This window comes from Hyposmocoma kahamanoa, unplaced genomic scaffold (genome assembly GCF_003589595.1).
Source record: "Hyposmocoma kahamanoa isolate Upper Pololo Valley unplaced genomic scaffold, ASM358959v1 64, whole genome shotgun sequence".
Classification (NCBI taxonomy): Eukaryota; Metazoa; Arthropoda; class Insecta; order Lepidoptera; family Cosmopterigidae; genus Hyposmocoma; species Hyposmocoma kahamanoa.
In genome coordinates this window covers 8,710,936-8,732,755 of record NW_020653852.1, presented here as the reverse complement: position 1 = coordinate 8,732,755, position 21,820 = coordinate 8,710,936, and the positions used below count along the sequence as shown (strand labels likewise).

The window sequence follows — 21,820 nt, the reverse complement described above, 5'->3', positions numbered from 1 at the left end:
AATATAGAAATTTGTTACAAGTTATTGTATATTATGTTGTTAGTGTTGGAATTTATACCAAATTCTGTACTCTTCGCGCCCATATGGGAACAGGCTAGATTTTTTTTTATTGATTAAGGCTTTGGCAAAGCCATCAGCCTAAACATGAAGTTTAATTATGTTTCTGTAAATATGGCCGCCACAAAAAGGATAGGCAATTGAGGCGGCGTGCTTGGATTGACTCGGGATTCCTTAAAACAGGCCGATACGGGTATTTTAGTTCGAGATTCGTATAATTTCGCGTTTTAATCTTCGATTAAGGCACAATAGCACTATCCTAATTCCACTTTAAATAGAATTCACAAAATAATTGAAAGTCAAAATAAAAACGACACTTCCCTCCAAAAGGTCCAGAGCGAATTCGGAACAGGCTAGATACGAAAGTCGTCAAACGATAATAAAACGTGACGACATAGTGGAAACGCGCTCAAGCCACACTGCCAGGTATTTATTTAAATTTTTTTCTTCATTAAAAAAACAACTTTTCATTCGAAATATTTTTTTTTCCTGGCTTTTCAATTAGCGTTTCTGCCATTTGCTTATTTATCGAAAATAATATCAAGCTTTAATATGTTTGCTGATATATAATAGCTACCCAACCTACCATATCCTTTTTATCCAAATTCCGTACCTCTTCCATTAAATTTACAGAATTCCTTCTGCTTTCTCAACCCTTTCATTCGCTAAATGCTTAGATGATGGAAAAAAATGCGAAGGCAAACCCATTAATACCAAAAACAAAAAAGATATAGATATAGATAGAGATATCTTCCAATGAAAAGGATCTTTGTCAAAACTTTTATTTTTAAAACAGGGAGACTGGAAACAGGTGTATATCTAGCGGCGTAATTGGTAACCACAACATTAAAATATGTATGACTTTCAATACAAAGTACTTCTAATCACAACATACGACTTGAAAGCTACTACTTAATTTGTAGAATAAATCAGTTCCGAAACTATCTCAAGCACCATACGTGACAACCACGAACTTACAATCAGTATGAGCAAAACAATAACAATTCAAATTATAAATTTGAGTAAGTATGTCATTATTCATTACATAATTCAACAGCTATTAATAATAATATTTTTATTCAGTGAAAAATGTACATCATTACAATGCTAAGCTTGTTTAGCTTAATATAAGTACAATAATAGGCTGTTGAATGTACTACTAAATAACTACTTTCGGAAATTAAAAGAAAAAACGTGTCTGCGTGTGGGCGCGTGTGTGTGTATGAGTGAATGTGTGTTTTTGTATGCGCAAGTGCGTGTGTACTTAAATGATTATCTATAAGAATTCAGAGATATTTTATCGATGTGACTTGATTAAGTGGTTTATAATGACAATCTTCCCTGCTAGGTAAACAGGTGTGAGCTATTATTTTCAGTTCATCTGGTTGGGCAAATGTTTGCATGGAGAAGACCATAAGTTTTGACTTGTCAGTGTTTAATGTAAGCCCATTCTTGTGCAGCCATTATCTGACCATGTTATATCCCTTCTGGTCTTCGCTAGTGGTATTCGACCACCTGTCAGAACGGAAAAGTAGCACGGTGTCGTCGGGGTAAGCAATTAACTTTCCCTTGCATAATTAGGTTTGACATAATTCGTTGATATAAATTAGGAAGAGCGTAAGACCTAAGATACTTTCCTGTGGAACTCCATAAGTAAACGTCAGATAATCACTAATGTAATTACTTAGAATAATAACGCATAGAATGATAGTTTCATATCAAACGAACTGTCACAAGTGAGGCAAAAACCAAATTCATGTAGGCGTAAGCAACTTGTATCTACGCTCGTCGGCACGCACACAAACATACAAATAATGATGCCATGGAATAACATTTCCCTCAAAAATAGGGAAATTGTATCTTGCTTAACTCATCATTAAGTTAAAGGTGCCTACAGATTTGCCCGACATTGTCGATCAGGTACCTATAGATATACGCTCGATTTTGTCACGGGCACGATTTTCAAAAAAAAATGCTATATGGGTATCATTTTCGAGGTTTTTGGGGATGCTCAATGTGAATATGGCACTATTTGTAAATCCAAGATGGCGGGCACGATTTTTCAAATAATGGCAAGTTGGGTATCGTTTTCGAGGTATTTGGGGGTGCTCATTACGAATATTGCTTTTGTTTGAACTGTCGTGTCTGCCATCTTGCATTTAGAAATGAGTGCCATATTCGTATTGAACAACCCCAAATATCTCGAAAAGGATACCCAGAGAGCATTTTTTGAAAAATCGTGTCCGCCATTTTGGATTTACAAATAAGTGCTATATTCATAATGAGCACGCCCAAATATCTCGAAAATGATTCCCAACTTGCCATTATTCGAAAAATCGCGCCCGCCATCTTGGATTTAGAAATGAGTGCCATATTCATAATGAGCATCCCCAAATATCTCGAAAAGGATACCCATATTGCATTTTTTTTTAATTATGTCTGCCATTTTGGATTTAGAAATAAGTACTGTATTCGTAATGAGCACCCCCATATACCATGTAAACGATACCCAGAATCAAAATCAAAATAATCTTTATTTCATAGGTAAGTATTATTACACTAGAAATCGTCGCATTGGTTAAACTCTACCGCTCATTCGTAAGGCAGATTCCCCCGAGAAGTATGAGCAAGAAACTCTAGGGGTTGCTCTTTGTAAACAACATTTGTACGCATTTACCTTGCAGAAATGGAGGTCAAATATTGCCTATTCTCAAAAAATTACGTAATATAATTATTTTGAAACAGAATAGCAAAAGTGGGAGAAAGAAATCTGTTACTTTGCAACATTTTCGTGTCTTGTTGCAACGAAATTAATTTTCGGTTTTAGTGAATATTTATATAAAAATACAAGTTGAAACGCGTTACTTCCTTGTGGAATGTGATGTTAGTGTCTATTTTATGTTTGCCTGTTCTGTTTTTACACCCATTTACCGCACATTTCGTCATTATTGACAAAAATTTTTGAGCTGTTCGCGGTGCAATTTGACCTTGAGCACTGACAGTCCGCCCGCTCGTGTAGGCCCTTTGGGAAGCCTCTAACTTGCCTCACTTAGCGTGTGCGGGCTAGGTTTCTATGCGTTATTACTCTAAGTGTAATTATGTCTTTTAACACATTGACGCCTATCACTCATGTAGTCTCTAAATAGGTCAAGCTGAACGCCACGTATACCAACCCTCTCCAATTTAGAAATCAAAGTAGGTACCGAAACAATATCAAATGCCTTGGCTAAATCTAAGAATATTCCTAGACATTTTCTCTTTTCATTTAGTGCTGTAGCAATGTAATTAGTCAGTGAGTTAACGGCATCAGCAGCTTATTTTCCTTTACAGAACCCATATTGGTTTTTGGATATAATTTCATGCTTCTCAAGGAAACTGACAAGTCTACTATTTACTATTTGTTCCAAAATTTTGGAGAGAGCTGAAAGGAGAGCTATGGGCGTGTAATTGATGACACTACTTCTGTCACCCCCTTTAAAAATTGGTCTTTTAACAGCTTTTTTAAGAGCACGTGGAAAAATATCCGAGTGAAGGCATTTATTAAAAATATCAATTAGTGGATGTACCAGTATATACCTGAACTCTTTCAAAAATCGGTTTGTTATTCCGTCCCAACTCACTAAACCATCGTTTTTAAGAGTAAGTATAATAGATTCGACTTCAGCTTCATCCACATCTAATAATACAATATAATTTGGGAAGATGTTGATATATAGTTTGCTTCCGGGCCTGGCAGACCATCCCTCGCTTTAATATTTTTTTTGCTAAATCTTCTCCCACACTAATAAAGTATTCGTTTATTATATTCGCTGATAGTTGGGGGGTGGGACCAATATTAATCAGTTCATTTTGATCTTTTGTCTGTTTAATTGTGTCAGTTATATTTTGAATTGCTTTCCATAATTTCTTGTTGTTGTTTCCTGCATTAATTATTTGTTCCTTACGACCGTTTTAATTTTTTTATTAGATTACAGCAAAAATTTCTATATCACTTGTAGGATACTTTATAAATTTCATTGACGGGGTTTAATTTGTGTTTTTTTATGTAGTCCGTCACGTAGACCAGGGGTCATCCATGCCTTTAACAATTTTTTACACCTTGGAAGTTGCATTGTTTTAGTATTGTTGTTAATGGCCATGTTTAGTTGATCGATTAGATAATCCATACAATAGTTTGGTTCAGTCAATAGTTTGGGTCAGCTTCAGATAAGTAAATCTGAGAAAAAATAATGTTTAATACATCCTCTTTAAGACCTTCAGTATTTATTTTGTTACAGCTTTGATAAGCGAATTGTTTTGGTATCTTAGTATTTAAAAATAGTAGAACTGCTTTGTGGTCAGTAACTGTTGAGTTTAATACTACAGTTGTTGAAGCATGTTTCGTCTTTAGTAAAATATGGTCTATACGTTTTCCAGAAACGTCTCTTGTTGTAAAAGTGTGTGCCGGGAGTAGACCGTGATGAAGCTTAAGATATTCTTCGGATTTATTATCAGGTGTGATGTTATTGATTGAGATATTGATGTCACCTATTAAAATTATGTTACTGAATTTAGACAGACTTCCAAGACAGAGTTTAAAGATTGAAGAAATGGATTTATATCGTTATACGAGGGTGAGCGGTATATTGCGACAATAGCTATGGTGTGATTAAATTTCAGAATAAGGCAATTGCAGTCTTGAAAATTTGGTTCCTCTTTTGTGACACGCAGTTGGTCATTAACGTAAATTACCACACCATCATTTTGTATACGATTTTTTTCTGTTGCGTAAACATTGTATCCTGCCAAGGATGGCAAGACACTCACGCATGACAGTCTACATTCCGTGAAAACTAGAATACCGGTGACTTTGAATGTTGTTTAAAAGAATTTGAAAATTAATAAAATTACAATTTATACTGCGTATGTTTCGTGTAATGATTGATAATTTTAAATTTTTATTGAATTGACATTCAAATACAAAAGTATTGTGAAATTAGTATAGTGAAATTACTCCACTAGTTTGTTATAATTATTAATACAAAAATCGAACACTCAGAAAAAAATCCTTCGATTCAGCCGGATTTGACCCGACGTCTTCTATATAGCATACCGTGACAGACACTATACCAACTATGCCACGCAACGAACCAGCGGACCTCACGAATTTTTCTATGTGCTTGTTGTCGTGTCTTTGTATTTGGTTTTTCAAAGACTTTTTAGTCGTAGCACCATCTATGAGAAATCTATGAAAGTTTTATCATCCAGTTGAATACCTTTACAGCTACCGGCTCTGGCAAGAAATGGCGCTATTCACTGTATTTTAAATTTTTATTGAATTGATATTCAAATGTTTTTATGTGAAATTACTCCACTAGTTTGTTTTATTAATACCTACAAAGATCACTCAGAAAAAAAATATTACTAATTTATCACTAAATAAATTTATGAAGGTCTACAGCATCACAGGAATTCTCCTGTGATGCTGTTGATGCTCAACCATTCGGTTGAGATATAGAAAATTGATCAATATTAGTTTGTATTGATCAACAATATTAATAATAAAATATATACCATCCCAATTAAATGAATCACGTTTGTAGAAATTGTATGAAATGCAGAAATAACAGCGTTTTTGTTGATGATTATAATGTTTTAAAGCTGTGTGGAGTTCATTATTTGCGTATTTATTGATGTGTGTAAATATTGGGAGTCTCAGTGTGCTATATAGTGTAGTATAATTAAAATGAAAATGATAGAGGCATGCAAAAAAACGCGTAGTATAAACAATACAAATAAAAATATAAATTAAAGTATATAATAAAAGCTGATATCCTCATTGTAGTGACGTCCAGTCATTCCTTTAGTAATTATTAATTTATTTAAGTTGGATGTGCTTTGACTTTGAGAGAACTTGTGACGCTATAAATCAGTGAAATAAAAGGAAAAAAAATTAAAGTAGTAATTTATTTACAAATATCTTAATATTAAAGCAGTCGACACAAGAACTCGTACAATTATTACATTCTGCATTACGGTTGGTGAAAACCCCAGACAATAACACGTTCTGCATGTCTACCTTATATGTTTATAGTGACAGCAGTCGTTAGCAACTGCGTTAAGCTATATGTGTATAAAATATTACTTTTTGTACTAAGGGTGCTGTACAATTTGACACACAAAATTGTGAAATATTTTACACAGTCACCACACAATTGATACTGTAGACCATCGAGTACATAAACAGAAATAGAGACGAAATAAGGGCCATCCATCCTTGGCAACACATCAGGTAAATAAGCCTTATATTACTTTTAACTATCAACCCTCGTTTACGCTGAAATCACAAAGTATAAAACTGAAACAGTACAGCGCCAACAACTGATCTGTGTGTATGTCTCCGTATATTCCAAAAATATTCTGTATTTATTGTAATAAAGATAATATCTCTAACAATGGGGGCTGTTCCATTCGGTGGTATGGAAAAAACAGCAAAACGTCTAATTACAAAACAAACGGAATCATATTTCATCGATAATTAAATATGTAATTTTTCAATTTTCGTCCATTATAGCAAAGCTCATGTTAAACTGGTCGATTTGAAGTGAAACAATTGACGACACCCGTCACTTGTTTCGATTTTGTGCTGGCCAACCGAAGCGCATTTGTCACAGTAATGATTTGGCAGAACAGTTTTCAAACAAATTAAGTGACATTTCGTCTTTATTTCTGGTTATATACTCGATGCTGTAGACTCATGGAAAACGTACACTGAGTCATCTGTGGGCCGAACTTTGAAAGATTTAATTATGAAACATTGGAAATGGCAGTAGAGCTCCTTGTGAAGTACTACCCTTACCTATTTCTGCCGCCAAGCAGTAATGTCAACGTTACTACGTTTCAGTTTTGAATGGTAAGGGTGGTGGTGAAATTACACACACTTAGGACTAGTCAATTTATGTCTCAGGGTGATGGGCGCATTGGCAGTGCCCCCAGATCTTTGCGATTTAAAGTTCTGAGCGGCACTGTAACTGCCATGGAGAGGCGTGTAGCTTACCACCAGGCGCATGACTTGTTCGTCCCGTCCCTTGATACTATATAAAAAAAATTGCTCTTAACAAATTTCATTCTAACTAGCATTTTCGTGTTCTGATTGGTTAAAAAAACTGACCTTAAGTCATTCATCCTCTAGTTTGCAACCCTTACAGGTGGAATACTTTCTTCAAATTTAAATGGGACCACTTCTGAGGTACCCTCTTTCCAACAAAAAAAAGAATCATCAAGAACGGTTCACAAACCGGAGTTATTGCATAACATATATACAAAAAACACATACAGTCCAATAGAGAACCTCCTCCTTTTTTTAATTCGGTTAAAAATGGCAGCCAATATTAAGTTTGAAATTATTTGGTTGCAGTATTTATGAAAATCTCCCCCATCCTGCATTATATTTATTCAACCGTTTGTCTTCTTGTCAGTGTGCTTCAACAACTTCATGCGGGAACCACTGCGAGGACTCCAATCCGTCCCAAAGGGAGAGCTCGGGGTCCAAAAACTCCTCATTCAGCTCGTCCACATTTATAGCCTTCTTGTGCTCTGGAAGATATAGAATTTAAAAACAATTTGTCATTAAAACTAGTTTACGAAACTGTTCATAAAATAATGTAATGTATATCATCTAACTTATTACAGGATTATGACTACTTTTGACAAATTGCATCATAGTTATTTTCTCTTCAACCACTCCAGTGCTGGAGCCGCATCTGTTCTCGGACTGAGTAGACGTCTGTCTCTAAATAACTAATGTTTTGGAATGACGAAATGGTGTTGATATTTTTCCAAAGAATATCTACCATAAAAAAGTTATTGCTAGTACACAATAAAGAAAGTTGTCGTCGATAGTCAATACGTCTGGAAACTGTATTGAGGCCGTCTTGGATTATTACACTATAATTTGTTTAAAATTACGAAGCCCCTAGTGTGACCACCGCATTGGCGCGATAACATTTTGACAAGCAAAATAAACGAAGCTTCGACACGCATTGCTTCATGACGATAGACGCAAATGCGGCCCCGTCATAAGAGTTAATGAATTTATGAATGGCCTCTTATTCATGACGAAAGTTAAACGTATTCGGTAACAGTGATAGTGCTGTACAGAAAATTAAAAATTTAATAGATATCTGTGAATATATAAAAAACATAGCAGTGTTAAATTTATAACAGTGTGCAATGCTACTACATAAATAACATTATTTTAAGATTACTGTGTAACGAAAAGAAACACAATATAGGAAAAGTCAACATTTTAAGTTATCGACCACCGTAATATAAAAAATTAAGGTCACTTAACAAAATTTTGGTAAAGTTGAAGTTAGGTTGACTGTAAAGTTTTACAAAAATGTGAATATTCATTCCTACTTGTAGCCATTTTGAAACTCACCGACAAGCGCGAGCTCGTCATTTTGCACCTTGGCGACAGCAGTTTGCGCGGTGTCGACGGCCGGTGCCGGTGCCGTCGTGGCCGGCTGGTCGCCCTGCCCATAGTAGCCAGACCACGCTGAGTAATTTTGCCAATAGGCAGACGGATCATAATATTGGTTGTACTCCTATAATGACAACTGCTCGTCAATATCTTTAATTTTTTATTGAGACAAGCAGGCTAATTCTAGCTATCTGCGACGATGCAATGGCTTTTTATTGATCAGAAATTGTGTTGAATAAAATTCCATGCCAGGTTAATAAATGTGAAAAATTAATTACCTCCCATAGCCTTTATTAATTGACAAATTAGAATAATTATAGCAATAATATAGAACGAAAAATACAAGAAGTACATTTTTAAGGCACTACTTGAAAAATAATGACTCAAAATTTAAAAAAAAAATATAGAATAGTCTAGAACAGTGGTCTAATTGAAAAACGGCTAATTCATCAGGAAGATTGAATTTTGAAATTTGTTTTGACAACAAAAATTAAGAACATTCTGAATACTCTACTGGTTTGGGTCACTACTTTTGCAAGGACGCAAAATGTTGTGAATGTTTCTAAACGTTAATCATTTTAACATGTTTTTAATGTAAACTATATTTCAAGGTACTAAGATTCACTATCTAAAAGCCATGGAAGGAATATCAATGAGACAAAAAAAAAACTTAGATACAATAAATTTCTGACCAACTTGTTAGCTGTCTATTTTTTAGCAAAGCTTACTGGTAGAATTCTTTAGCCATATTATTATTATAGGAGCAATTTTAAAAACATTATGGCAATCAGACTTTAAATGCATAATTTTATATATATATATTCTTAAAACAAACAAGCATATTTTGCAGCACGGTTTGCAGCTAATTCTTAAGAGCTAAATGAATTTCAAGCGTCATATGCAGCTTAACATTAACACACAGAATTTTAACACGTTTATGGTCCACGTAAAAACGCGTGGACACACATTGAGTATTACAAACAGTCATTTTTTCATATTGCGAAACAATGAATGACAGTGACTTCAATTTTCAGTAAAATAAATGACATTTGTAATTTTCATTATGTGGCCCACCACACATGTTACAATTGAAAACTTAATTTAAGTTATTTAAAAAATATTGATATTGCAAAAATATTGTTATGGTAAATATCATATCTAAGTTAATTGAATATCTAAGCACCTACAGTTAAATTCTGTCATATCTTTAACCTAATATATTAATAGAGACATAAAAAATGCACCAAACTGCTCTTTGTGCTCTGTAAGCCTTTATAAAATATCCTTCCCTCCAAATCAGACATTATATAAAAAAATTCATACCGTCCCGCTACTGTAGGAGGGCCCAGACCCTGATGCTGCAGGAGATTGAGCTTGCGTAGCCGCCGCACCTTTAGGTTTCGGTACTGCAGTACAAATCTTAAGTGGCTTTGTGCCGAGACCATTGTAACCATTCATTGCGTATAGAGCATTACGTTGTTCATCTTCATTTCCGAATCTGACAAAACCATAGCCTTTTGTGTAGCCTGAACTGTCGAGTATTACTGGAATTGTGAAGTTGATGTAATTTATAAATGTTTCAGTAACTATTCTGCTTCTAGTTTGCCTTTTCTAGTGTAGACTTTTTTCTTTGTTAGCAAAATCACATATAATCACTTCAGAAATTGCAACCATGAAGATGGCTCAAAAACAAACAAAATGTGCCGTGTTGATTTTACCTATACATATTTTTATCTACTCTAGATTAAGAACTCACCTTTAGCAGTTTTAATAGAATTATACTTAGAAGCGAAAACTCTGTACAACGAATAATCATCAACATCAGGACTGAGGTCTCCTACCCACACTGAAAATTCTCTTTCAGTCTGCATATTTGCTCGTGCCTCTCTTGAGGCTGTGTTCAGCCTGAATCGGACTACTGGAAATGTGCCAGGGATTGGTTTGCCATTTAGTTTGTGCATTGCATCAATTGCTTCTTCGTCAGTCTGTAATTTTATGCAAGAAATATTAATTTATTCAGCATGAATCAGCAAGACACTTTACTGTTTGATAAAATACATCATTTGACTTTTATTAAGGTTATCCTTGTTTGGTAATTGTTTATATAATAGGGTGTCTATTGAGTCAATGTCAAGCCAGGATGGGAATGTCAGAGGTCATGGCCAACAAAAAAGCCCTTTGTACTTAAAAATACATTACGACTTTTACATTTTAACACCTTTAGATGTTACTGTACTCAAACATTCTTCTTTTTATTTCTGCTACTAAAACTTATATATAAAATTGTTAATACTACATTAAAACTTAGTCTTCTAAACAATATAAAGTTAGTTACAACAATACCTAGGATAAGTTACGTAGAATTGGTAAGTAAGTAAGTGGCAAGTATTGGTATGCAAAATAAAGGATACAAAAATAGAGGCAAATAAACATATTTCTCACCTGGAAGTGTACAAAAGCATACCCAGCGGGTTCTCCAGTAAATTTGTTTCTCATCACCTTAACAGCCAGTGGACGTTGACCCATGCGATGGAATGCGGCCATAATGAAACTCTCAGTCATGTTGGGCTCCAGCTGAAATGGTACGACAAATTAAATTAAGAATAACAAATTGATACATAATGTTGATGAACACAGCCATGGGCGCACACATTAAGAAAACCTGAAGACGACAGATTTTTTTTTCTAAGACATTATAGATACCTAATGTGCTTTGGGACAGGGTTAGATTATGATCCTAGTGCCTCCTTAGAGGTAAACGCTAGAGATGTAAAAATAGAGCTTCGCTAACCGAACTGGGCCAATGGAGAGTATCGTAATCTGTCTCTTGAGAAAAATTTAAACACTACATATAGATAAGCGGCCTAGACATTGCCGTGCATGGTAAATAACTTGCTACATCATGAAAATTCAATGACCAAGTCGAAAGAGCTTGCAAACCTAAAGTTGCAACTAAAACTTCACAAACACTTACACTGCCCATCCATAATTGACACTGCATAGCCATTTCTTTAACCTTTATTTTAATTTAAAATATTAAGAAATTTTGATGGTACTAGACGCTGAAATAAAAACAGTTTTGAACTTCAATTGAAATTGTACGAGAAGTACCCGGTGTGAGAGTGTGACTATAACCCAGTACGCATACACACCGCATTAACCAATAATCCATAGATCATACGTTATGTTTGAGCAATAATCTTTGAATTTGTGCACCAATGACCAATGCATACAATATAATCAACATGAACGAAGTGAACAACACACGCATGTAGAAGAAAATCAATCATTCAGTCACAACATAAATTCATTCATTCTATTTATTTATAGCGTTGCCATTCGAATTCTAATCGATTTTGTATAGAATCGATTTTATATTTCGCGAACGTGACTATAAAATGCCATCATGTATGTGTCATTGACTGACTGACGCATACGCAGAATTATTTGTTAAAACGGAGATAGTGAGTGAATATTTTTTACATAAAATGTAATTACTTTTTAGAGCATTATTTCAACTAGTGCATAAAGCGTCCAGTGTTCTTTTTATTTTATAACAAAAGAAAACATTATAACTTTACGAAATATATTAATCAGGTCAAGAAGGACTAAAAAATGTCACGTATTGATAACGTTGACGCTTTAGAAAGGCAATTAGCCGATTTGCAAATGACTGCAGAGATAAGTGCATCCGCCAAAATAAAAAAGATACCACCAGCTGTTCCACCAAAAAAGAAGGCTCAACCACAAGTTCCCCACAGTGCTGCAGTAAATAGTCTGCGTGAGCCCTCATATTCTACTAAAATATCTCCAATTTTTAACGCAAATTTGTCTAATTACGACAATTCATACACCAATAACAGTACACGTCCAAGTGAAGACTATGTAAATATAAACCGTTCGAATATGTCATCGCCGAGTAACCCTTACCGACAAAATTTACCTTCGCCGCCTAACAGTCATCTTGCAACATACAGCAACATTCCACCATATCGAAATACTGGAGACCAACTGCCACCACCACCACCACCACCTTTACCTCCAACATCATCGCTTCACATGAATATTACTAAATCATTTGATTCCAAACACAACAGTGAAGAATATTTACCACCACCATCTCCGGTCAGTTCTAACTATAGTGAATTGGCCCGAGCCACTGCAAATTTGAATTACAATCAAGAAAGACCAGCTTATCCTCCTATTTATCAGAATGACTATCCTGTGTATGGAACATCACAGGCATCAACATACGAATCTATCTACGAGCCGATAAATCCTCGCCCTCCGAGTAACCTGTCAGCTCAAACTAACAATTCCTTACAAAATTATCGGAATATACCTAGCGTGACAAAATCGCCCCTTCCGAAAGAAGAAGAAGTGGATGCCTTAACAAATCTTTTGGTTCAATCTATTTCAGATGGTCAAGATTTAGATGTATTTGGCATATGCGTAAAATGTGATGATAAAGTTGTAGGAGAAAGCTCTGGATGTACTGCAATGGGAAATTTATATCATGTTAAATGTTTTTATTGCCATCGCTGTAAAGTCAACCTTCAGGGCAAACCATTTTACGCTGTTGAAGGTCAACCTTTTTGTGAACTTGATTACTATGAAACTTTAGAAAAATGTTCAGTTTGCAATAAACCTATCCTAGACCGAATTTTAAGAGCTACAGGCAAACCATATCACCCTAAATGCTTTACTTGTGTTGCGTGTGGAAAAAGTCTGGATGGTATACCTTTTACTGTTGATGCCATGAATCAGATCCACTGTATTGAAGATTTCCATAAGAAATTTGCTCCTCGCTGTTGTGTTTGTGAACTTCCAATAATGCCAGAGGAAGGCGAAGAAGAGACCGTAAGGGTAGTAGCATTAGATCGCAGTTTTCATGTAAAATGTTATCGCTGTGAAGATTGCGGTATATTGCTTTCCTCTGAAGCGGAAGGCCGGGGATGTTACCCACTTGATAATCACATCCTCTGTAAAACATGCAACGCTCATCGCATTCGGCTTCTTACTAATGTTATGACAACTGATCTGTAAGCATTTAATTTTTTTTAGTTTGCTGTTAATAGTTATTAAATTGTGCACAGAACACTGTTACCATTTCGGTTTAGTGAATTAGTTGTCATTTACGTACACAAACACTTTATGTTTATCAGTGGTGGCAGTTAGCAGTCAGCTGTTTTTTATTTTTATACTTGCCCTTTTATTTATTTTAGATTGTATTAATAATAAGCTTCACTTTGCTGGGCAACTGAATGGCTTTATTTTTAATAATATAAAATTTAGATAAACTTATTATTGTTAAGGTTTTTTTCTTCTAGTTTAATAACTTTTTAGTTTACCTTTGGTTTTGTTATTAATTTTATTAAAGACATTGTTTCTATTTTAATCTATATTTAATGCGGACCATCGAATAATAGTTAATGTATATTGCATTTTATCCTTGAAAATATTTTTATCTTTAAGTCACAAAATTTTGTTTGTTTGAAATTTTATATATAGCTTTTAAAAAAAAATAAGTAGGTGAATTATTGAAAATTACTTGTAAGTACCTACATAATATTATGCTATGAGCAGATTTAACTAGTTGTAAATTAAATTATTAGTTCATATAAATAAGAAAGTAAACAAGAAGTTTAGCTTCAGAACAGGTGCAAATAAAAGTGATTTAATAAATTATTAACTATTATAATACTTGTGTTTTAATAACTTTAATTTATCTTTCCCTATATTGTCCAAAATGAAATAACAGCATATTTGCCTATTTTATTTTATTATTAAAATAATGATCCATATTAACAATAAAATGGCTTGTGCTCCGTATAGATAAGCACATAATTACATCACAGACTCAAAGTTAAGCATGAGATACTGTGTAACTTCATATTGCATACCTATAATGAGTGACGCTGCTACTATCACAACTTTGTACACACACATGTATACTTTCTCGATTATTTTGCCCTCATCGGCACAATTCAAACAATTTTGTTTTAGTGATACAAACAACTAAAACTGAAAGACCTCACTTGGAACAAACAGTATCGCAATAAAATGACTACATTGTGATGAGATCCGTTTTCAGAATAACTCACTAAAGTAAACAACTTCTTAGAAAATAATTATGGAAAACTATACAAAATAAATGCTAAAAGGAACAAAACTCACAGTATACGTAATCTATCACATAATTACACTTTGTATCTTAATTTAGTGTTAAATTTCGGTGGGCTCAAAACTTGTTTCATAAATAGAGTCCGTTTTTCTTTAATGCTTCGAGACATATCTGAATCTGTCGCCCGAGTATCTACGTTACTTAAATTAGCGGAGACATTCTGGGCTTCGGTCCGAGTTTTATCATTTACGTTAAATTGATTTTTTATGTTTACAAAATTTGCATTCCCTTGTTTGGATGTACTATCTGAATAACTATATAGAATTTCTTCATCTGAATTAAAATTCATCTTAGGTTCAAATCTTTCTCTCAGAATTGAAAATTTACGCCTGGGCCTGCTTTTTACGCCTTTTTTGGCGTTAGGTTTTGAAGACTGTGTATTATCTTGAGTCAGTGGAACATCTTTCTGTATCAAAGATTGTAATGAAGATGTTCTTCTATTCGTAGACAAGTCGTCGTTTGAACTCATCGGTACTGAGTTTTCTGAGACTAATTGCCAAAGGAAATCAATATGTTTATTTGATAAATCTTGTAAGTGTGGTTCAGATCTCCAGTTGCTCTTTTTATTATGATTTTTTATATTAATTAAATTAGTCTTTTGTCGCCTCTTAGTGTTTTTGTTATATATGGAAACACTTTCTGGATTGTCTAAATCTAAAGACGAGGAGGCTGCAATCAAATTCAATTCCTTTTTATTTATGTCAAACTTTGAACTATGCTCATTCAAAATATTTTCTTTTTCTGGTAGCGACTCCATAATATTACTGGAGTTGAATTTAGAAGGTTCCTTCCATAAAGCTCGTTTTAAATTACTTTCTAGTTTTGCTGAACTATTGAATTGAGGAGATTCCCATATATCAGTTCTGTGATACAAGTTTCGCGGTGAATTTGTCACGGTTGCCTTTCTGATTTCGTCTATAGTTGCTACAAGAGAACTTTCAGAATTTAGTCTTTTTTTGTTAATAGGATCCACGTCACCTAAATCATCAAGTTCTTCCAAGATGGGCTCTAAGTGATTTGGATCTTTGTTAGTATCAGTAATGCATGGCTTAGCTAGGTATGTTTCATCATTCATATGACAGCTCGCTGAATTAGCATAATCATCTTGAAAACTCTTATCGAATTTTACAAAAACGTTCGAATATGTAGGAGACTTTTTTGGAAAAGGCGGTGCTGTCATAATTGAATTTTTTAACTCTTGCGACACACAACTACTTATTTCAGTACTAGCCGATGTTAAAGTATCACGTCTCCTGTCTCTGACAACACTGCCGTCATGTAGCCAGTTTTCAATGTCGCAATAACCATTCCAAGATCTCAAGCCCCAAGCTTCCCTTGCTATATTAACGGCGCAAATGTTTTCATAATCATGGACTGATAATAATTCTGTTGGTGTATCCAGGTCACGTTGCTTAGAAGAAAATGATTTTAAATTCGTTTTATTTCTGTCCTTTTTGGCGTACATTTCTTTTAGAATATCCAAAGCTATTTTCTGAATGTTTTCAATGTCTGCATCTTGATTACCACCTTTTATATTCTTTAGAGCACTTAGGCACAGTTTTTGAACTATGTTTTCATTGAATGTATTAATATCTGAACTGTTAATATCACTAAAACTTAAATCTAAATCCATGTCAATTGAATCAGAAGAAGTTTTTTTATTCGAGCCATCCGTGTCATGACTCATTTCAGAACCTTGCTCTGTTTTTATAATTTTGTTAAAAGCATTACTGATCATGATCCTATTTTCAACATTTATATTAGTCAAATCGTTTCTTAATTCATCTGACGAACATATGCCACGACGTTTCTGTAGATTGCTAGAAGTGATTTCGTCAATCGAGCTTTCCATATTTTCTAGTGACGATAGTTTCAAATTTAGTTCGGTTGGTGAACATACAGTTATTTTCTTAATTACTTTGTTCTGTGTGTTTACGGATTGTGGTGTATTTTCAAATGAATACAACTCTATACTAGAAACGTTGATACTTGTGTTCCCAACGGGAGCGGATGTGAACGTTGGTGATCCTGATCTTGCAATCCAATGTTCCAAAAGAAATTTCTTATCAGTGTTCTCATTTTCAATTTGGAGTATTGGCTCTGATTTATCATTCCTGAAAGTAAAGGAAACCCCGTTTTGAAAGTTGCAATTAGTAGGAAAATAATGTTAACAATTTTATATATTTTTACCTGACTTCTGTATTTTGAATCTTCTCTTTTTGAGCACTTTTAAAAGATCTCACGTACTTCAATCCACTATTATTTTGATTATTGGCATGCGAATTGGTTGAGGTAATTTTATTATTCAGTTCTACGTCAACATGAGCGAATTTCCAAGGTATTGGCCCCTTTGAATGAAAATATCTATAGTACAGGATCATGGAACATATTCCTGCAAAAATAAATTATTCAGAACTGAGGAGAGCAAAGATTTCAGAAAGTCTTCAGATTACTCTCTAATGTGTTCAACTTTATCGTAAAATAGATTTAAGTAAAACATGACAGGAATAAAATTGATGTGGTTTTACCAAGAAATGTTCCCGTGATAATGCAGATTGTAGACGTAGCAGACCACAATTTAGTTTGCTTTTCGGAATCCGAGATCAATACGTATAGGAACAGACTTCCGAAATTTTGTGTTATCATCAATGTATAGTATATCATTAGACGATAACGTGTGTGGCCTTCGCGCAAATTAATATAACAAAAGCAGTACACAAAACCCATCACAACATTGTAAAGAATCTCTTCCAATTTATTTGGACAGAAGTTTGTGTCTTGAATAATAATCCAAACTGTCATTGCAATCCAATGTAGGCCTGAAATAAATGTCTGTTAGTAAAAGAAGTTAAAACACCTAAAAGAAAAAGAAATGAGAGTTACTCACCTAACGGCAGTGTAGTCCAAGTTCCAAAAATTACAGTAAAAAGAAGAATCGCTAAAATTCTTGCAAGTAACATTCCAAAGTGCCATAATAATCTGAGTAAAAATGAGGGCCATTGAATTTTCCCATTAGGAAACACCATAATGCTGTAAATATAAGTTGAACAACCCCATACGACTGAAGCATTTGAGACAGTAAGAGCAATAACTGAAACCAAGGAGAAAATAAACTTTAATAATCAGTCTGAATTAGAGTTTTGCGCTGATCGTGAAGTCGTCGACGGCGGTGTCTGATGGTTTTTCTACCGGCAGTGGCGTGGCATATACTTTTTATGTGTAAGAAAACACTCAAATATTGTTCTGATTTGAACCCATGGATTCATTTTCAACGTTTTGTACTTCAGCAAATTATATGCAAACAAATATAATATAATATATTACACTATATTATATTATAGGGCTTCAAGCTTGACACTTAAGATTTAAATCCAACTCTATGCCGCATATGATAAGAACGGTCTAAAGTACAAAGTGTCGAGCTTGACGTGCTCTTGACTGTACCTATACTAAAAATCAATTTCAAGAACAGTTGTAAAAGGAACATAACATAAAAATTACATAAAAATAAACGCTCTTAATTTAAATTTTAGTACATATAGGTGTATGTAGGTCGATGTTTCTTATTCAATTTTCATTTTATTGAAATATAGTAAGTAGTAATTAACAAAGAAGCTGATAATACTTCATTAAAATAAAACAACTTTCCGCAACGCGTCGAGTTTACCGGCAGCGACGACGCGGAAAAATCGTCGTCGGCGTCTCTGTCTCAGTGCTCCAGTTAATTATTCTACAGGACTTACCTTTCGTATAGTAATTTCGATCCAATAGAGTAAGTGCATACGATTGTATAATAATTTGAGGTATTGTTCCTGTGAAAATATACAGTACATGCAATAAACTTAGGTCGTTTCTTTGCGCCAACAATTTTTGCGTTTTCGTTCCTTCTAAATTTTGACATGCAAAAACCTTTCGCAGGAATAATACATATCTGCAACAAAACAAAAGTGATACATACTAACTGCCACAGTATGAAAATTTAGCTAATTAAGAATATAGTTTCAATGAGGTAGGATAACTTAACCTTTCCAATAACCCAACGAGGAATCCGTGAGTAATCCAACGTTGTAAGCTTGATTTTTGATCAATAATAAACCATCGCAATGAGAAAGCATTAATCAATACATTTGGAACTAGAATAAATGTAAAAGTCACAGCCGCCCAGATAAATTCTCCGTCTTTGCAATATTCCGCAAAAACCAGTATAACTGAAAAAAAAATACGTTACTAAAACATGTCTTGCTAAAAAGTACAATAAAGTGATAATTTATAATAAAATGTTCCATAATTCTTTTTAGATGCTGATGTCGATTCAAATAGTTGAACAAGAATAGTCCAATTTTGACGAGATAATAACATATATATATCTATATAGTTATAATAATTTTACTTTACCAGTAGTTAAATCTGCCAGTATTGTAACTAGTGATATAAACACACATAAGACATTGAATACACAAAAGTTTTCATCTTGATTAACTGACAAATTTACTTTTTTGTTACTTGCTTCGGCCATTGTAAAATTATTCAGTAACTCATTGTTATTTTACGTTAAAACAATGACGGGAATTTCCTGTTCTTATCCTTATAAATATGAATAGTTTCACAACTAACACACACAAAATAAAGATCGTGAATGAGTGGCATAGAAATAGAACAAGTTGAAGTTTGTTGACTATCCACATACAAAAACTATCCAATAGTGCTACACAGTTTTACTAAGCACCTATAGAATAAGTTAAGCTTTATCGGCGCTTAGCACTTTAGCAGGTAGACAGGTTGTCGAACGGGGGTGGGGTGAGGTAGGGCGAAGAGTGAAATCGGCCCAGGCGCAACTTTGATTTTTTTTTGTTTTGGACCACACTATCATTCGCATCAGAGTTCATTCACAATCAAAAAAATTGCCAGAGAAAAATAAGAGCAAACATTTTAGAATGAATGAAAATAATCGATTTAACAGTGAATCGATTCGATTTAAGTACCCATCCACTTTGCCACGCGAATGAAATAAAAAAATCATGTCCGTGCTTGTGAATGTGAATGTCAGAACGACCGAATGAAAATCATTTGATTTGTTTTGATTTTGATAGTGGTTTAAAATAAATAGTTTGTTTAGTTTTTCTTTCAAATAAAAGGTTATGATGTGTCGCAGGTAATTTGTATTAACACTGAAATCTACGGATCCGTGCACGATTTTATTTGAAAAATGATACATGACGCTCTTCTAGTTTTGTGGGGTTGCACTCAAGCTCAATTTGTAAGTTATTTCTGCTAATTTGAAAATTTTAGCATAACAATTTTTTATTTGGCTATTTGATTTTGAAACCTTATTCTCATTGCATACGTTTTGCACAGTTTGAAGTGAATATACACAAATTAACAAAGTGTAGGAATGCAACCTTCGTATAAAGATATATATTTTTTAACTGTTAGATAATTATTAATAGTATTGACTACTGAAATTATAGATATAGGCTGAATGCATATAATAAAAAAGTCAATTCCATTTTTTACTCGCTTTGCTGTCTCCACCAATCACTATTTTTAATTGTCCTATTGCATATAAGTACAAGGTTATTTGTAAAATGGTAACTAACAAGACTATTACTAATATCATAAGGCTGCTAACAAATCAACTGCATGTGTGCAGTTAATGCGTGAAGTCATAATCAACTTCATGCAGCCGAAACCTTAACTGCACGAAGTTGGTTGATTGCAACCAATATTTTAGCAGTATAAACAACAACTTTTGTTCCATGACTTTCAATAATTCGTCAGATTTTACTATCATACAAAGATAATAATAATAGCCTATATTTTTATATTGTATTTTATATTATTGTTACAAACATGGACGGTGGGCAGAAGGTTTTGGGCATTTTTCTGGATCTTGCTAAAGCTTTTGACACTGTCTCTGTGCCTATTCTTATTAGGAAAATGGAAAGAATGGGAATCAGGGGTATTCAACTTAGATTATTCGAGAACTATCTGAGTGATCGTACCCAGTGCGTTAAGATTGATCATCAGCAAAAGTGTGCAGTCACCTACGGTGTGCCACAGGGCAGTGTACTTGGTCCAACTCTCTTTCTTATGTACATCAACAAACTGGGCATGATTACTCCTCCTAAAGGTAAAATTATAACCTTTGCAGATGATACTGTCCTTCTTTTAAACGCCAATTCTTGGCACGAAGTATATGCGCAGGCTCAGACAGGCTTTAATGTTGTGATGAAGTGGCCGCATAATAATGTTCTCACACTAAACGCGGAAAAAACTAAATGTATCACCTTCTCCTTAAGAAATAAATAACACACAATGCATATAATGCATCTGCTTTCGGTGATAGCCCACACTTGTCATAATCAAAATGACAATGCATGTACCTGCACGCGCATCCACAAAGTTGACAGTATAAAGTACTTAGGTGTGATCTTGGATAACACCTTAAGTTTCGAGAAACACTCTAAGTAATAGACTACGTAAATTACGTATTTAGCACCCTAAGATTCGTGGCCGATGAAAAACTAACGAAAGTAGTTTATTTTGCTTTCGTCCAAACCCTACTTACTTAGTGTGGTGCTCCAAAACGTACAATCTTGGAACTAAAAACAACGCAGAGAGTTATTCTGAAGGTGTCTTCTTTCCGCCCTTTTCGGTACCCTACTTCTCTCTTATACAAAGAGGCTAAAGTTTTAACTGTTTGTCAGCTGTTCTTATTAAACGGTACTAAAACAGCATGGACTCCTTACGTTTAACCCCTCTCTGCCTCGTGAGAAAAGGAATCAACCCTGTGGACTGCCGTCATTATCGGCTCAACACTAAGTTTTCTAAACGCCTCTTTTGCTTTCTTGGTTGCTTTCTCTGTAATAAATTAAATACGAAACTTTCTGTCTATAGGCTTACTAAGATAAACTGCAAAATGAAAGTAAGATATTGGCTTCAGGAGTTGACCTATGAGGATACGGAACTACTAATTACTGCCCCAGTATAATCAGTTCACATGTGAATTATTTTATTTTAATTATTTTAGTTATTTAATAAGAAAACTTTCTCCATAATGATCGCCTTGCCAGCACGCCGTCATTCGTCACACACACACACACGCACACGCACAC

At 34.2% G+C, this 21,820-nt stretch overlaps 3 protein-coding genes and 1 pseudogene across 5 annotated transcripts in view; 2 read left to right on the top strand and 2 right to left on the bottom strand.

The window, feature by feature from the left end:
• Positions 1–7,052: 7,052 nt before the first annotated feature.
• On the bottom strand, positions 7,053–11,643 carry LOC113230976 (tRNA selenocysteine 1-associated protein 1). 2 transcript variants are annotated; one of them, XM_026465092.1, is made up of 6 exons: positions 11,496–11,643; positions 10,964–11,095; positions 10,278–10,506; positions 9,845–10,065; positions 8,480–8,645; positions 7,053–7,632 (listed from the first exon to the last, which is right to left on the bottom strand). In XM_026465092.1, exons 1-6 carry the CDS (start codon positions 11,526–11,528, stop codon positions 7,511–7,513), a joined length of 903 nt encoding a protein of 300 aa, XP_026320877.1. In that variant the 5' UTR covers positions 11,529–11,643; the 3' UTR covers positions 7,053–7,510. The 2 variants fall into 2 exon arrangements, with proteins under 2 accessions (XP_026320877.1, XP_026320878.1); XM_026465093.1 differs by having other exon boundaries at positions 8,480–8,573.
• Positions 11,644–12,032: 389 nt separating this feature from the next.
• On the top strand, positions 12,033–13,894 carry LOC113230776 (annotated as a pseudogene).
• A 450-nt stretch (positions 13,895–14,344) lies between these two features.
• LOC113230832 lies at positions 14,345–19,509 on the bottom strand. Of its 2 annotated transcripts, XM_026464930.1 has the most exons (7): positions 19,101–19,509; positions 18,730–18,913; positions 18,449–18,636; positions 17,593–17,796; positions 17,234–17,524; positions 16,896–17,097; positions 14,345–16,819 (listed from the first exon to the last, which is right to left on the bottom strand). In XM_026464930.1, exons 1-7 carry the CDS (start codon positions 19,219–19,221, stop codon positions 14,722–14,724), a joined length of 3,288 nt encoding a protein of 1,095 aa, XP_026320715.1. In that variant the 5' UTR covers positions 19,222–19,509; the 3' UTR covers positions 14,345–14,721. The 2 variants fall into 2 exon arrangements, with proteins under 2 accessions (XP_026320715.1, XP_026320716.1); XM_026464931.1 differs by lacking the exon at positions 17,234–17,524.
• Positions 19,510–19,884: 375 nt separating this feature from the next.
• Positions 19,885–21,820, top strand: part of LOC113230770 (gamma-tubulin complex component 4) — a 19,634-nt gene continuing 17,698 nt past the window's right edge. Inside the window, exon 1 of the mRNA XM_026464855.1 lies at positions 19,885–19,962. Within this exon, the coding sequence (XP_026320640.1) occupies positions 19,912–19,962 (51 nt within the window). The 5' untranslated portion in view covers positions 19,885–19,911. The remainder of the gene's footprint in view (positions 19,963–21,820) is intronic.